Source organism: Geospiza fortis, unplaced genomic scaffold (assembly GCF_000277835.1).
Source record: "Geospiza fortis unplaced genomic scaffold, GeoFor_1.0 scaffold506, whole genome shotgun sequence".
In the NCBI taxonomy this organism is placed as follows: Eukaryota; Metazoa; Chordata; class Aves; order Passeriformes; family Thraupidae; genus Geospiza; species Geospiza fortis.
This window is the reverse complement of record NW_005054493.1, coordinates 508,340-523,335: the sequence shown is the minus strand read 5'-3', so window position 1 is coordinate 523,335 and position 14,996 is coordinate 508,340. Positions and strand designations below refer to the sequence as shown.

At 45.0% G+C, this 14,996-nt stretch overlaps 1 protein-coding gene across 1 annotated transcript in view; it reads left to right on the top strand.

Annotated features, from left to right (window-relative positions):
* Positions 1–367, top strand: part of NPHS2 (NPHS2 stomatin family member, podocin) — a 5,653-nt gene extending 5,286 nt beyond the window's left edge. Inside the window, exon 8 of the mRNA XM_005428602.1 lies at positions 89–367. Within this exon, the coding sequence (XP_005428659.1) occupies positions 89–367 (279 nt within the window). The remainder of the gene's footprint in view (positions 1–88) is intronic.
* The last annotated feature ends 14,629 nt before the right edge of the window (positions 368–14,996 follow it).

Below are 14,996 nucleotides of genomic sequence, written 5' to 3'. Positions count from 1 at the left end.
TCATCATGGCAGCCTTCCTCTGTACCAAGGAGTCTGTGCCCCCTCACTCCCAGCCTCACAGAACCTTCCTTCTTCCCCTGCTTGGTAGGTGATCGCTGCAGAGGGGGAAAAGGCTGCTTCCGAGTCCCTGCGGATGGCAGCTGAGATCCTGTCCAGTGCTCCAGCTGCTGCTCAGCTCCGTTACCTCCATGCACTGCACTCCCTTACCACAGAGAAACCTGCTGCTTTCATCTTGCCCTTGCCTCTGGATGCCATGAACCTGGTCCCTCCAGCTACCCACAGCTCTCCAGCTGTGAGCAGCCTCCTTACAGACACAACAAAGCTCCCAGAAAATCCAAAAGACAAGAAGGACTCACCCATGCTCTGAGAGAAATGGTTCCCACCTTGCTCCTGCTCAGAAAGGAGCAAGAAGGCTGACCCACCATCAGGTTCTGACCTGGAGGTGGAGGGAAAGCAGCCCAGGCCTGCAATATAAAGTGGATTGTACACAGAAAAAGCCTCTATTTGTTTTGGAAAAGAAAAAAATGTGGAGTGCAAGGAGCAGGCCTGGCAAGTGTGTGAGCAGAGGGTTGAGGGAAGTGGGGTGTCATCCCTTCGCCTCCACAGAGACAGGTGCACCTTGACACGTTACAGCCTGGCCCCCAGGGTGTGATCCATCTTGCCCCATCACCTTGGAAGGAAGGACAGACCTTCCCCTGTGTCCTTACATGTCACCCATCCACAAATCAAACAGCCAGGCAGGTGGGAGTGGGAGCATGACAATCTGTGGGCGAACAGCACACAGGCAGGATGCTGGGTGCTGCCATCCTGGTGGTCCTGCAAGGAGGGAAAGGTCCTTGTAGTGTTCTGGATATGGGATTTCAGTAACCACCCACATGCATCCCGACAACCAAGGTGTTTAGCCCTAGTTCTGAAGTAGGATGAAAAGGAAGAAGGGGAGAGGGCAGCCTTTAAAGCTTGGTGCTTCCCTGCCGGGCACATCTGCTGTGCAGAGGAAAGGCTGTGCTGCTGCTCGCTTCCACAGGGTGGTGAGGCAGGACAACGTCTGAGCTCGTGGGCACTTAAAAACGTTAGGGTGAGGTGATCTGCTTAACCAACGCTCCCTGGGCTGACCAGGGAAATCCGGCACCGCTGGCTGAGAGCCTCGGGAACCGTAACACCTTTGCCCGCCTGCAGCTGCCTTGGTAATTTTCACACACGGAGAAGGAACAGAGAGAGTTCTCAAAAATCCTGGAAGCCACAAAACTCCAGTGTATCTTTCCTGCCTACAGCTGTTTTAAATGGCCAGGAACCTACAGTCCTTTCCGTTGGCAAAAATCTGGAGCACTGTCAAAGGAAATATCCCTGCACTCAGATTTTCTGATCCTGGTGCCCTTTATGTGGACGTCAGCTCTGCTCCTGCCCTACTTGACCTTGCTTCAAAGCAGATCTCCCTGCACAGCCATTCCCAGCCCCACTGTTCTGCTGTTGGTGTCCTGTACAGGTCAAGAGAGAGGGCACTTTGTTGCCTTTCTCTTACTTGCCCCACATTGTTGGTCATGATGCCTGTGCCTAGCCGGGGATACTCAGCCAGTGACACTCAATCATTCTTGACTTTTCATTTATTCACAGCACTTTGCCTGCTGGTAACTCTAACTGCTCCCATGACTGCTCCACAGTCTACAAATATTTGCCAGCATTTTTACAGCAAGGACACCTCGCCAACCAGTCCTCTTACAAGTGGCTGGGAAGTGAGAAAAATCCACCTCTGAACTCGGCAGTGACCACACAGGCACCTGACCTGCAGGTGTAACGTCCTGCTTACATCAGTTGCCACTGTAACCCTCCCAGGGGAGGGGGCAGCAGGATCACTGTGGCTACTGCTGGTGTGGCTGTGGTACATCTCAGGAGTGATCTGCTCACGGAAAATTAGCTCTGGGAAGTTGAACAGCTCTGTCATCTTCCACTGGGGAACATGAGCTGTGCAGTTACTCCTCTAAAGCTGGTTCTGGTTATTTCTCATCCTGCTGGAATAGGCCCTTCTTTCCCAACCTCAAGGACATAAGGGCAAAAGGGCATAATACTACAGAGTGAGCTGCAGCTGATCCTTTCTCTGGACACTTCTTTGGCTGCATTTCTAACTCCATGTAAAATGATCCATCCCCACCAAGATTATTGGCACAGGAAGGACCAACAGCTTTACAGATAAAGTCTCAAAGGAACAACACTCAGCCTAAGAACTGATGTCAGGAGACATGCAGCACTACGTCAGGGCACACCCATCACCCTGTTTGCACTTGAATCTGCAGAAGCCAGGCATGAGTTTTTCAAACTTTCTTACAGAAAGGCAAATTATAGCTAAGAGCATCCTCAGTTCCAAAAAGCATGCCTTGTTCCAGCAGGATCTTCTCTCTTTTACATGTACAGAGCCAGCAGAAACTTGTCATTTTACCACCAGGAGATACTATGCTCAAAAGCGTTGCAGAAGGAAAACCTAGCTTAAAAATGTACTTAAGGATTAGTGATAGAAGAAGTTTCCAAGACAGAATTTACTCTGAGGGAGTTGGCAGGTGTTGTCTGAGCCAATGTGATTCCTGACAGTTTCACTGCCGGCTCTTCCAAGCTGAGAATGGGTCAAATTGCTGTCATCCTAATTCTTGTACATTTTCCTCCTAATCAGTCAGACAGCTGGTAGCTCAATCATCTGAAGCTCAGAGGATGAAGAAGGTACTCACTATCAGATTCATCACCAGGCCATGCTGGCACTGAGGTAAAAAAACCTCTTGATATGAGAGGGAAGAGGTGCAAACAACTTGCTTGCATGATCCAACAGGGATGACACAGAATGAAATAAAGCAGCAAGAAGACATTGATGAGTGCAAACAGGAGGGTCACAGGCAAGAGAGGTGTGTTGAGTAGAAAGTTGAAGTAGCAATTGTTTTACAAGGATGACAAACTACAGAATTGTGGGAGGAAGAAGAGGACAGGCAAGACGAGGCAGAGGCAGGAAGAAGAGCAGCATAAATGCTGAAATGGCAGAGACGTGTCAGGGTAGTAGGTAAGGAGTAACAGCAGTGGATCAGGGTGAAATGCCACTAGGAATGAGGCCTAAGACACTACTCAGTCATTGCTGTTCTTCAGTGTTTGCATTTTCTGGATCTCTTGGGCTGGCCAGAGGTAGAAGCTTTGGGACTTGAGCAGACCATGACTTCTGAGATATTTTCTTGGACATTTTTCAGAAAGAAAAAACAGCGAGCCCTTAAAAATACCACAGATTTAAAATATGCCCAAGGTATCACATCCTTAATAAAAAAGTTAGCCCCTCCTCCCATTTGAAGTCAAAGGGACAAGATACACTAAAGGACTGAGGGAGAAATTTTAATTACCACTCTTTCTCCTTCTCCACATTTAAATCTTGTGGATCTAGTTAAGAAAAAATGCAAGGAGATGCTTTCATGCCTAATAAGCTTGTGACCTAAGGAACTCACTGCCACACCATGTGTGCAAGATCAGTAGTTAAGCAGTGTTCAAACACCTCCTAGAGAAAGCAAGAGTGTCATGCTATAAACACAAAAGATCTGTGGTCTCTGGAACATAATTTCTTTCTAATCCAAAATCAGTGATCCTTAACAGATCTTCTTGACTGTCACAGGGAGCACTCACTCACAAGGAACATGATGCCAATTACAGTGATCTCCTAGATATAGACCCTATGTTACATGTCAAAATAAAAATTAGTTTCTCTCAAAACCAGAGCGTGTTCAGCAGCTTTTTCTGCCCTGATCTAGAATTGTGTTAAAAGCCTCTTTGCTTGACCACTGACAGAGCTGAGACAAAACCCCAGGATGTGTCCAGCAGAGGAGAGTTCTGCATTAGGGTTAGATGAGTGATGTGTCTTCAAAGATTGCTTCAGTCTCCAAATCTGGAAAAAGGTTCAGAATATTGATTATCCTGACTTTGCCTTTCCTTTTTTGTTGCTTTTTGGATGCCTTCCTTGTCTTTCTGCAGCTTGCACTCTAGCTCTTGATTCCCTGCAGAGCTTCTTCCTGCTTCTCTTCAAGACCTTCAAACCTTTCCTCTGCATTCTGAGCACGGATCTCTGTTTCTTTGAAACACAGAGGCAAAGTCAATGCAAAAACATGAAGTCTAAGGAGCTGCTGTCAGGAGACCCAAGAAAAAGATCTGGAGAGCTGAAGAGTCCAGTGGGATTGGCTGACTCTATAAAACATGCTTATGGTTTCAGAGAAGGGCATTGTTAAAAGATCTACAAAGGATTTTATGGCACATCTATGTAAACCTTGCAAATTTAGTTATAAAATTCAGTGTTTGCTAGCAGAGGGTGAGATGCTGATCTTCACTGTGAGAGGATAAAAACAGAGCAGAGTCAGTTCTATTAGCAGGGCTAATGAGATGGGGTTTTCCTGGTTAATGCAATCTCAGACAAAATAAGCATCTGCCTGAAATGAAACCCTGCCCTGCTCAGGCCTCCAGCACAGGACCAGTACTCAGAGCAGCTGCACTTGCAGACATTCCAGGGCTGCCAGGACTTCAAAAACTTCCTGAGAAAAGGAAGTGGAGGACTTGTTGGCAGTCACCTCCCTCTGGTTGGAAAGGGAAAAATCTTTTTTTAAGTGAATGTGAAACCAACAATACCACATTTCATCAGCAGTGTGTGCCTGGTTTCATGCCAGTGTCTCAGCTCACAGTCCCAACCCAGGCAAGAGCTCTGTGTCAGCAAAACAGGAAAAACCAGAGGCCAGGTCAGGCACTGAATGCATCTTGACATTAAAAACAAACTAAGATCCTTTTCTGATGCAGATATGAAAATCTCACTGGCTCATAGTCTTGGATTGCTGATGTAATCACTGGGTTACAGAGGTTGGAGATGGCTGTAGCTCAACCAGGAGCAAAAGAGACCCCAAAACACACACCAAAATGTTTGGAGAACAGAAAGAAGGAGCTCCTTACAGGGTCCAACAGGCATGAGTCAGCTTTCAACTATGATTTTTCAGTAAAAGTAAGTGTTGAGAGGCTCCTGCTCTAAGCCTTGGAAGATAATTGTTATTTCCAGGGATTTATTTCTGTAAAACAAATCAAAGTTCCATAAAGAAATGCTCCTGCATCTTCCACTGCTATGCAGAACTGCTGCCCTTGGTCATATAATTCATACCAGCACCTGGCTGCTGCTGAGAGAGAAAAGGAAATAAGAGAAAAGGGGGAAAAAATACGTAGGAGATACTACTGGCCTAGTGGCATTCAGGGCAGTTGTAGGGCCATATGTCACATCACACACTGTGGGTAATAAATAAAAATGTCCTGCTGGAAAATAGCACATTGCAACTACTACAGTCACCTGCATAATAGCAGCTTCCTCTTTTGCTTCTAATCTTTCTTCCTCTGTTACAGATTTCCTATTGGTGTTGGCATCTTCACCTTCAAACTCTTCTTCAGTTGAAGAAATTATAGTCCTTAAAGTCCCTGAAGTTCATCTTTAGTTGCAATTCCTGCACTATCAGGATCAGGTTAGTGATGTCCTCCATTTGTCCATGCAAATAACCTAGGCAAAGCCAGCTGGTCTCTGAGTTTCTCTTGCACCTATCTAGACTTAAACTCCAGCCACCTAGGGAGTCCTGGCTATAGATATTTCTAAACACAAATGAATAGGCTAATTACTTAACATTACATCAGCAGCAGGAAAAAGAGAGGCAGCATGAAAGCTTCAGCACTGGCTGTACACTGGAGTCATGAACAGCACTCTGCCTTAGGACTGAGTTCAGAACCAATGGGAAGAAACTGTCCTAGACAATAAATCTAAATCCATTTCCTTGTCATCTGAATGTAACTTGCTTTTTCATGAAAGCAGACTAATGCCAGGCCAGCCATCTAAACAATGCAGCCATCTAAACAATGCAGCCCATTGTCACAGGCAGTCTCAAACATCCTTCCACATAAGGAATTAAATCCAAAGCTCAACCTGATCTCCTGGGCAAGGCAAGCACCAGGATTGCAGCAAAAGTCCACCTCAATGGGTGAAGCAAAAGCCATCATGAACCATGGGGAGCTGGTCTACCGGGGTGGTAAAACTGAGACACTCACAGGACAAGCAGTCTGCTGTCACATCACAGCAAATCCACCAGCCACAGGACCAGTTTTCTGTGCAGCTCAGTCACCTGTACAAAGCATCAGAGCAAACCTAAAACCACTAATGAACCACTGGTCTTGCCAAGTAATCTGAAGTCAGCGTATTTCACATAAGTCAATGTCCTACCTCATTCAATTTGCAAACTGATCCAATGACAGAAACTTTTATTGTTACCATTTTTTCCTTTCTATTCATTACAAACAGATCTTTTCCTACTATGGATCTACCCTTCTCCCAGCTCTTGTTTAGGATCATATGCTGCTTATCAGCCATGTGGTGCATTCGCACGTCCACAATTCAGCAACAAACCAAAAATCACACACTACACTGCAACCCTAGGAGAAACACTCCCTAGGAATCTACAGCCCTAGGAGAAGGAAGTAAAACCCCAGAAAACCAGCAGGCCCAGCTGCTCTCTGAACAGGAAACATCAGTGTTATTCCAGAGGAAATGCTTACTAAGGGTGAAACAATAAATCTGTGCTCCTGCACTGTACAGGAGACCTTGCAGTTACTTTTAGAAGAGCTCTCCTCTGCTCCTTTGGCTGGCAGACAAAAAACACAACTCAAACAGGAAAGAAAGTGTCAAAATAGAAACAAGTGCTCTTCACAAGTGTGCTCTGGCCAGAGGGAGGCAAAAGGAAAGACTGGATTCTAGATAGAAACCTCTTATCCCTAGCAACTGGAGTCTTGTGCTTCCTTTTTCAGGAAGAACACCATTAATTCAAGAATGGAACCCATTGCTGAATCATCTGACAAAAAATCCTTAGGTACCACCAAAAAAAGCCCCAAATCCAGAAGCAAAATGACCTCCAGACCTGAAGGATCTCCAGTCTCAAAGAGATCTTTTGCTTCCCAGCTCAAAACCCCCCAGTATATTTAAGCATACCACATGCTGGAAACCTGACACAGGCATTTTTGTTACTGCTCTAGTTGTGGGCAATTCACAGGGAATCTTGCACATACACATTATAGATGTGTTCTGCAAATTATTTGTTTCTTTATGATATTTACCAAAGACAATGGAGCACCGTGGAGAAGAATATGCCCCCACATCTCTGACTCTGTATGAATCACTCATTTTGGTGGGGTTTTTTTCAAATGTCAAGATTTCCAAAGCAGGTGGCAGTTCTGAGGGAGATGGGGGTGTTCCAGGAAGGATATTGAAATTTCCAACTGTTTCCACAGGTGTTGCCAAGCCAAAGCAAATGAAAGGCAGTCACCAATCACTTTAACACTTTAGCTGATCACGTTTATCCCACTGCACCAGGGGCCCCACAAAAGGACATTTTTCAGGTGTAGTTTTCTGTACAAGGCCAGCCCAGATCCAATTAACACCTCTGTCTTACAGGAAGTGTGGTTTATCATCATTCTCAGCTTCCTGCAATGGGCTGGAGCCTGTACAGCTCCTCACTGCATCCACCTGGGCCAGTCAGGCAGGAATCTTGTGATAAAATGCTGGGAGCTCAGCTTCGTGCATGCCAGGACCTCACTTCAACTTTCACACCTTGAATACTTCTATCCAGTGCTGTTAAAAACCTAGCTGCGCCTGCAGGGGAAGAAAATACAACCTTTAAATCTAATTCCTTCAGCCAACAAAAATAAAACTGGATTCTGTGAGGGACGCCAAGAGGGATGAACAGCCTATGTGGGAACTGGCTACATTCAGGATTAAGAATGAGCTGTTTAATAAACACTGGATACAAAGCAAGCTGGAAGAAAATAGGCTTGATGTAAAGCCCTGACTTCTTGTCTTGGCAGATTTGGCTCCCTCATTGCACAAAGGCTTAATATAATTCTTTTAAAAAGAGCCGTGCAGTCACAATCACATTCTTCAATGATGCAGGTGATGCAGATGTGCAAAATGCCTGGATAAGGCAGTAAATTACTTGTTCATTCACTTTTCTAGCCATGCTGATAGATATTCCCAGTTTCTTGGGGAATATGCTTGAGATGTAACAATGCCTGCTCTTGATAGCCAATATTTAACTTTAGGTGAAGTCCTGGGGAGGTCTTGGTCTCCGTGACATCTTGTAGTAAAGTTGGCACATTAAGCATATGGTAGTAAGGACGATTTTATGTTTCAATGATTTTGATGCATGGCTTGGTTTGCCCTCTGCACAGCTGTGGAGTAGGGCTGGTTAAATTCTCTGGTTTGGGAGAAGGGCAATGAAGCAGAGTTGGGATGTCCAGACTGGTAAGAAATGGAGTCATTTACCCTCCGTAGGATGGAACTTTTTAGAATGCACAGTGGGAGCTCCACAACCAGGCATTAGTTTTGAATTATCAGGAGGCCAAAGAGAAGCAGTAGGAGTGATTTTTGTTTAAGTTTTCCTGCTGTGCAGCAGGAAAGATAAGGCAGTTGCCATGAGGGCGTGGGATGAGGGACAACAGTCACTTGGGAACACTCCCATGGGGTTTGGCCATATTAGCCCTTACAAGTATTTTGTCATCCTTACTAAATAGCAGCCATTTTTGGGAAGGCTGTCTGTGTCATTGTATTGATCTTAGCACTTAATTAAAGAGAGACCTAAATGAAGTTCACTGGAGAGGTCACTCTAGTCCCAAGTGCAAATTCCAGAGTAAAACCCACACCTTGTTCTCACAATTAAGGTACTCTGTGAAGGCTTTAAGAAGTGATCAAGGAATAAAATAATAGCTCAGAATAAAAGCTCAGACTTCAAGCCAAACCCTTTAAATTTCCTGTAAGTACTTTCTTACATGTCCTTTCTAAAACAATCTCATCTGTCATTGTTCTCTATCCCTCTCTCATCCTTGTCATCAAAACATTTGTATTTCTGTCACATGCTGCTTGAGACCAGGTAATTGGATCATAGAAGATAATAAATACTTCAGGTAACTGAGTGCTCTTGCCTTACAGGACAAAATTACCATGTTCTCAGTATTGTCTCTTACCTATTCTTTATAATCTCTCTCATTTTCACTGTTTCTTACCAAAGAGCCATGTAAAGAGAAAGGATACCTTGTGTTTTCTGCTGAAAGGCCATTCATTACATTACAATGCAAAAATGAACCCAGGCCATTCAAAACTCGTTTCCTTGTATGGATCAAGAGACTACCTTGCCCGTGGCCCAGTTCCCAAAGTCTCTGTGAAAATGAGCTAAGATTTCTTTTTCTGGGCTCCACTAGCTGAAGCAATTTTGGATCAGATATCCAGGCTGTGCCTGTACTCAGACCATGGCTAACTATGACAATCTGCTGTTAACCTTTTGCCATGCTGGTGTCTGGTCAATTCTGGCCCCATTCCTCCATCTTGCTCTCCCTTTCTTAGGACAGCAATGTATTTCTTTCCTTTAGCTGTCTCACCTCCTTTTGTAGGCTGAAATATGGCATGTAGCATAAGCTAATGGCAGGGAAAAGGACAGGATAACCCTGAGTGAAAGAATAAGATGACAATATGAGAAGCAGCTCAGCAAACCTGAGTAACATGCAATTTAGTTTAAGTCTGAATAAAGGAAATAAGATTATTAAAATAAACCAGCAGAGATAAAACAGTTTGGAAATCAGGAACAAGTCAAGGTCTTGCGGAGGCAAAGGTTGAGAAGGTTAGTTGCAAATTACTCAACAATTGTTTGTTATCTTACACAGTAGATGATAAATTTGATAAAGATAAGTAGATGATAAAGATGATAAACAAAGAAAACATGTATTGACATACTTTATTATCAGGATAATTCAGTATCTAAATGAAGATAACTTTGCATTACTGATAAGGTAAAAAAAAATATTACCCTCAGAGAGTGCTGTCTGGTTAATGATCTTCAAAGTGATGTTTTACTCTACATTTTAAATATCCATCCTTTCCTTTTATTTTCTTTTCCATAAATCATCCACATAATCACAAACCACACACTCCCCCACTGAACATATGACTTTCCTCTGTCATATCTACACTGCATGTTCTTTGCACTGGATCGCATTTAAAATTACAGAAATTCTTTTCACCTGTGACTGAGAGTCAAGTTTCTTGGAGTTTATCCCTGGAATGCTCTTTATTCTCAGCACATATCTGGGGGTCATACTTTAGCTTTGGTAAAGGCCAGTACACATTATGTGAATGGGTCCTATATTACCTGCTACTTCCCTGACATCCCCAAGTAAAGACTGAGCTGCAAAATTGGTCATACCTCACCATTCCCTCCACTTTTCCTTCTACTGGATTCCCAGTAATTTACATGCTCTTTGGTTTGTTTCTGCCAGGGCAGGCTGCAATCGAGACAATGCCTCCCTACTGCTCTAGGTCTGCTTTTAGCATCTGAAAGAAGAGCTCAAGCCTGCCCCCAAAAGCTGGACCAGCCTTTGGCTGTGACAGAAAGGTGATGGAAATCAGGTAAGAGAAGTATGAGGAATCCATGAGCATAAAGATGCCACAGTGAGTAGGAAGCACAATAAATTGAAAGTCTGTTGGTGACAGTTCTGAGCATTTCTATAGATTAATGTAATTTATCAGTCACCAGGGCTTTTGATCAGATAGCGCTCAAATGGGACTGAGTTTAATGCACTGCCTGAACTATGGCATTGGTCAATCATAACTTCTTATGAGGAGACTCTTGAGCTTCTGCACAAAAGGTTTGAGCTGAAGTGGTTGGTGATGAACTTAGATGCTCTGTGGGCCTCAGCTAACACAGGTCAAACACTGCTTGATAATCTGTTCAACCCCCAAAATCTTGCATTTATCAACTCCTTGATATCTTGTAAGATTTCATCCAGTGCCTTTTCATCATTAAAGAGTAGCTAAAGCAGAAGGAAAGAGGGATGAGAGCTGAGAAGAAACTCTGTTAGTAGTCAAGGACTCTTCCAAGGATGGGGTAGCCACAGCTTCTCTGGGCAAACTGTGCCAGTGCCTCACCACCCTAATAGGGAAGAACTTTCTAATATCTAACCTGAACCTACTGTCTTTCACTTTCAAGCCATTCCTCCTTGTCCTTTCACTTCATATCCTTGAAAAAACATGAAAGATGTGTACATACTCCTGGTTCCCTCCCAAAGAAGACACAGGTTTCACAGCTCAACCTGTTTGACAGGGAGAGGGAAGCTCATATAGTGTTTTTTCACTCTGCTTTTACCTTTCCCACTACATGATTCAGGACCTGACAGAAACAATCTACATCTGAAAGCAGATGGAAACACCCAGCCCTGAACTGTGCCAGGGAAGCTGATGAGTTTTAGGATCAGGGTAACACTGGGACACGTGTATGGGGCTGTTCCTTCTCCCAGCTAGTGAAAGACCCAGAGAAAGGGCTGAATGACAGCGCTGATGGGAGTAAGTGTGACTCTGTACTCTGCACTAAGGGAGCCCAGCACTCCCTTACTGCAACCAAACCACCCACCAGTCTGCGCTCAGCCTGAGCCTTACAGCCAAGGCTCCCTCCCTTGGGTCAAGAAAGATGGATGAGATCATGTTTTTTAGGCAGATTAAGCTCACACTGCCTGTGGTTGGCCAAAGAGCATTTTTCAGTCTGCTGCCAATGCCCTATTGCCTACAAGCCAAAACATTCCTCCCCTCCTAGCGCCGTTAAACATCGCTTATGTACAAAGAAGTGTAAAGCTATTCCCTGCTAAGTCAATTAAAGCCAGGAGAGCTTCTTTTCTTAATCATGGATCACAGAGCATCCCTGCCAGCCTGGCATCCTGTGGAAGGATGGTTCTAAGAAGTTGTCATTTAGCAACTCTTCTGTTTATTAATCCCAAAATACCTTTCCCTCAGATCTCTTGGCCCGCAGTCTGACAGGACAGCTGGTCTGTCCATCCAGCCACATCAGGCAGCACAGCCACCTACCAGAAGAGACCAAGGGAGAGACCTTGCTGTGTGTTCACAGCTCTGTCTTTCCACTGCCCTGGGCTCCTTATCCCTTCTTTGCCTACCTTCCAGCACCCATCAAACTGACAGGGTGGTCTGTCAGGTACCTGAATTTGCTCCAGCGATTAGGATAATGCCAAAGCTGATCTCGCATTTGCAGGCAGCTCTGCACACAAGGCACACGTGGCTGTCACTATTGAGCAAGAAACATGTCAGGGAGTGGGAGAGGTCAGGGTGACCATCTAAACAAGCTCTGTGCTGTTATTTCTTGAGGCTAAAGAAACCAGTGTGGACAAAACCTCAGCAAGGGATTGACACAGCACAGGGCGTTTCTGACCATGTGTGTAGGGAGTGGAAGGTAGCACTTCAATTCTGAGTCAAATGGGGTGGTCAGCAAAGTGATGCAATATAGGAGAAATTTATCTTAGGAGATCAGCAAACTTTTTGCCCAGGGAACAAACACATGGCCTAGAGAAGACTGTTCTACACAGATAAAAGACAGGAGATGGAAACACTCACCCCAAAACCCCCTGGGGCTCTGGTGGTTTGTGGGGACTGTAAGTACCCTGGACTGTGGAGAGAAGTGCTAGTACAGGTCAGGCTTTGGAAACCTCCACTGGAACAAAATTACTCTCCAGAGAGAAAGAAAAGCCTGATGTGGTTAAGCACCCTGGAGGTATCCCTCAGGGATACCTGGAGAATAACACATCAGAACCACTTCAACAGCATTTACTCTGATGGTGAAAAGAGAGAGCAAAACTGATGATAAAATATAGGGCTGAGAAAACCTGTGGCAAAATTCCTGTCACTCCCTTGCCCCAAAGCAGCATCTAAACCACAGGCAGGATCTAAACCACAGGCAGCTAATCCCATGTTTAGTGGTTGTTAGATCTTTGGTGAAGCCTAGGACAAGTTACCTGCAGGAGATAAAGTTCCAGGTACATGGAACCAAGGGATATTCTAAATCAACATCGGTCTGTGTGTCTGTAAAGCCATTTTCCTTCTGACTGCTAGCAGTCAGCTTCCTGCAGAGTTGGGGGTGCCCTAAAACACCAGCAATTGCATTAATAAAGGCAAAATGTAATGCAGGGAAAGATCCCATTACTAAAGGGATGCTGGAAGGATGGAGAGTCAGATGCAGAACCCCACAGCCTCCAGCCCAGAGCTACCTGACAAGTCCTCACCTTGTGGCTCCTCTCATCTTCCTTCCATTGCCTTTTGATCCAGGAACAGGCATTCCACTTGTAGGCATGGTGAACGGATTTTTTTTTAATGCTTAGCCAAGAAATTTTGCAGTAATGAATCCAGCAGCAGAATCAATGTAGTAATGGTCCAGTAGAATTAAACCCACATTTGTACTTCATAGGGTTAGGGGTTTTTTTGCTCTTATTTATTGTGGAAACCTCCCTTACACCAGACACTGTGCATCTGTTCAGGAGCCCCCAGTGTTTTGCTGTACCCTCCAAAGGGGCACTTGCTTGGTTTCTACCTACAAACTGCCTAAAGCACAACAGCTTCTTTCATAGATCTTATTGGGCCAGAGATTTAATGGCATTTGTCACCAGTTATTAATCTTACCACTTTTTCTTCTTGGAGGTGTATCTTACTAATGGAAAAGAAATATATTTCCACTGGTCTCATAATCCCCATGAATTCTCTTCTGAAGCCTTTCTCCCCCACCAACCTTGTCAATTGTGTAAGTTTTTATAAATGCTTCTGCTATGAAGCATTTATAAGCATTCTCCTTATCAGCTCTATCCCTGTACTGTGGGTTTTAATTACATTTCTTTGCTTTCAGATACGTGTAGGTATAATCTAGGAGTAGCCCTGACAGGTAGTTTCTTGTCTTGTTGTGCAAATGGTTCCTTGGAAAGAAAATACAAAAAATTGTAAAAAAATCTTGATAGAAGTTTTGTTTTCCATCTCGTGCCTCTTTGGCAGTACTTGATATTCCCACCAAAGAATGGGAAGATTAATGGCCTTGTTCTGTAGCTGTTAAGCTTAAGGACACAGACAGGACTTTGGAGCATGTGGTAAACAGCTGGAAAAACATCACATTAAGTTCTTGGCTCACAAACCCTTTTCAGGCCCAAAGTAAAGGCAGAAGTCACCAACATGATACTCATTTGGCAGCTGCTCCAATTTGATCAGGAAAGGTGAGGAATTCTGGTCTGTTCTTGGAGCTATTGACTCCTTCCCTGTGCTCCTGTCCTGCACCTCGAGGATATCCTTTCCCCTCTCAGTGATGATACAAAGTTTAGAAAACCCCAACTTCCCTTCTCACCTGGTGTTTTACCTTGGACATTTCATACTGGTTTCCAGGACCTCAGGAAGGGCTTGTGTAAAAGTTTCTCCCCACACACCCAACCCAGATCTCTCCTCTACCATCCTGTGGTCATGCCTGGTGCCTCTAAGCCTGGGTCTGCTATGGCATGAGTGTTTCCATCCCTCTCCCCGTTCCCTGTCCTCGGAAGGTAAAAGACACTTACAGGCCCACCCAGGACACAGCTGCGGGCACAGGCGGCTTCAGGCTTCCCTTCCTTCATCTCCCCACAGCAGCCACCTTTCCCAGGAGAGAAACCCCACCTATCTTACTCTGCTCCCAATCCCATCCTCTGTGCCCTCTTGTAACTCCCCCCAAACCAGATCCCTCAGTGAAAAAACCAGGCCAAAGCCATTTCTTTTCCTCCCCTAATAGCAAAATATTTTTAAACTGCTGTAATACAGTAGATTATAAACAGCTCTTGTACGTGACAGAACATGTACAGGCTACGTCATGGAACAGCTGGTGCCAGTGCCACGGCTGGGGTGTCCCCTGCCACAGGCAGGGGCGGGCCACCACGGCTGGGGGCACCTGGAGAAGGGACAAGACGAGGCTGGCTGGCTGGGAGGTCAGTGGGGAGCTGGTTCTGATGCTGCAGAGCACGTGAACTCCAGGAAGCTGCTGTCCCTCTGGCACATCTGCATTCAGAAGCAGGAGCTCAACCAGTTGAGTTTGCCTTCAGCAGGTAGGCCAGGTGCAATCCATGCAATACCTTATTGAACAAATCCAGCA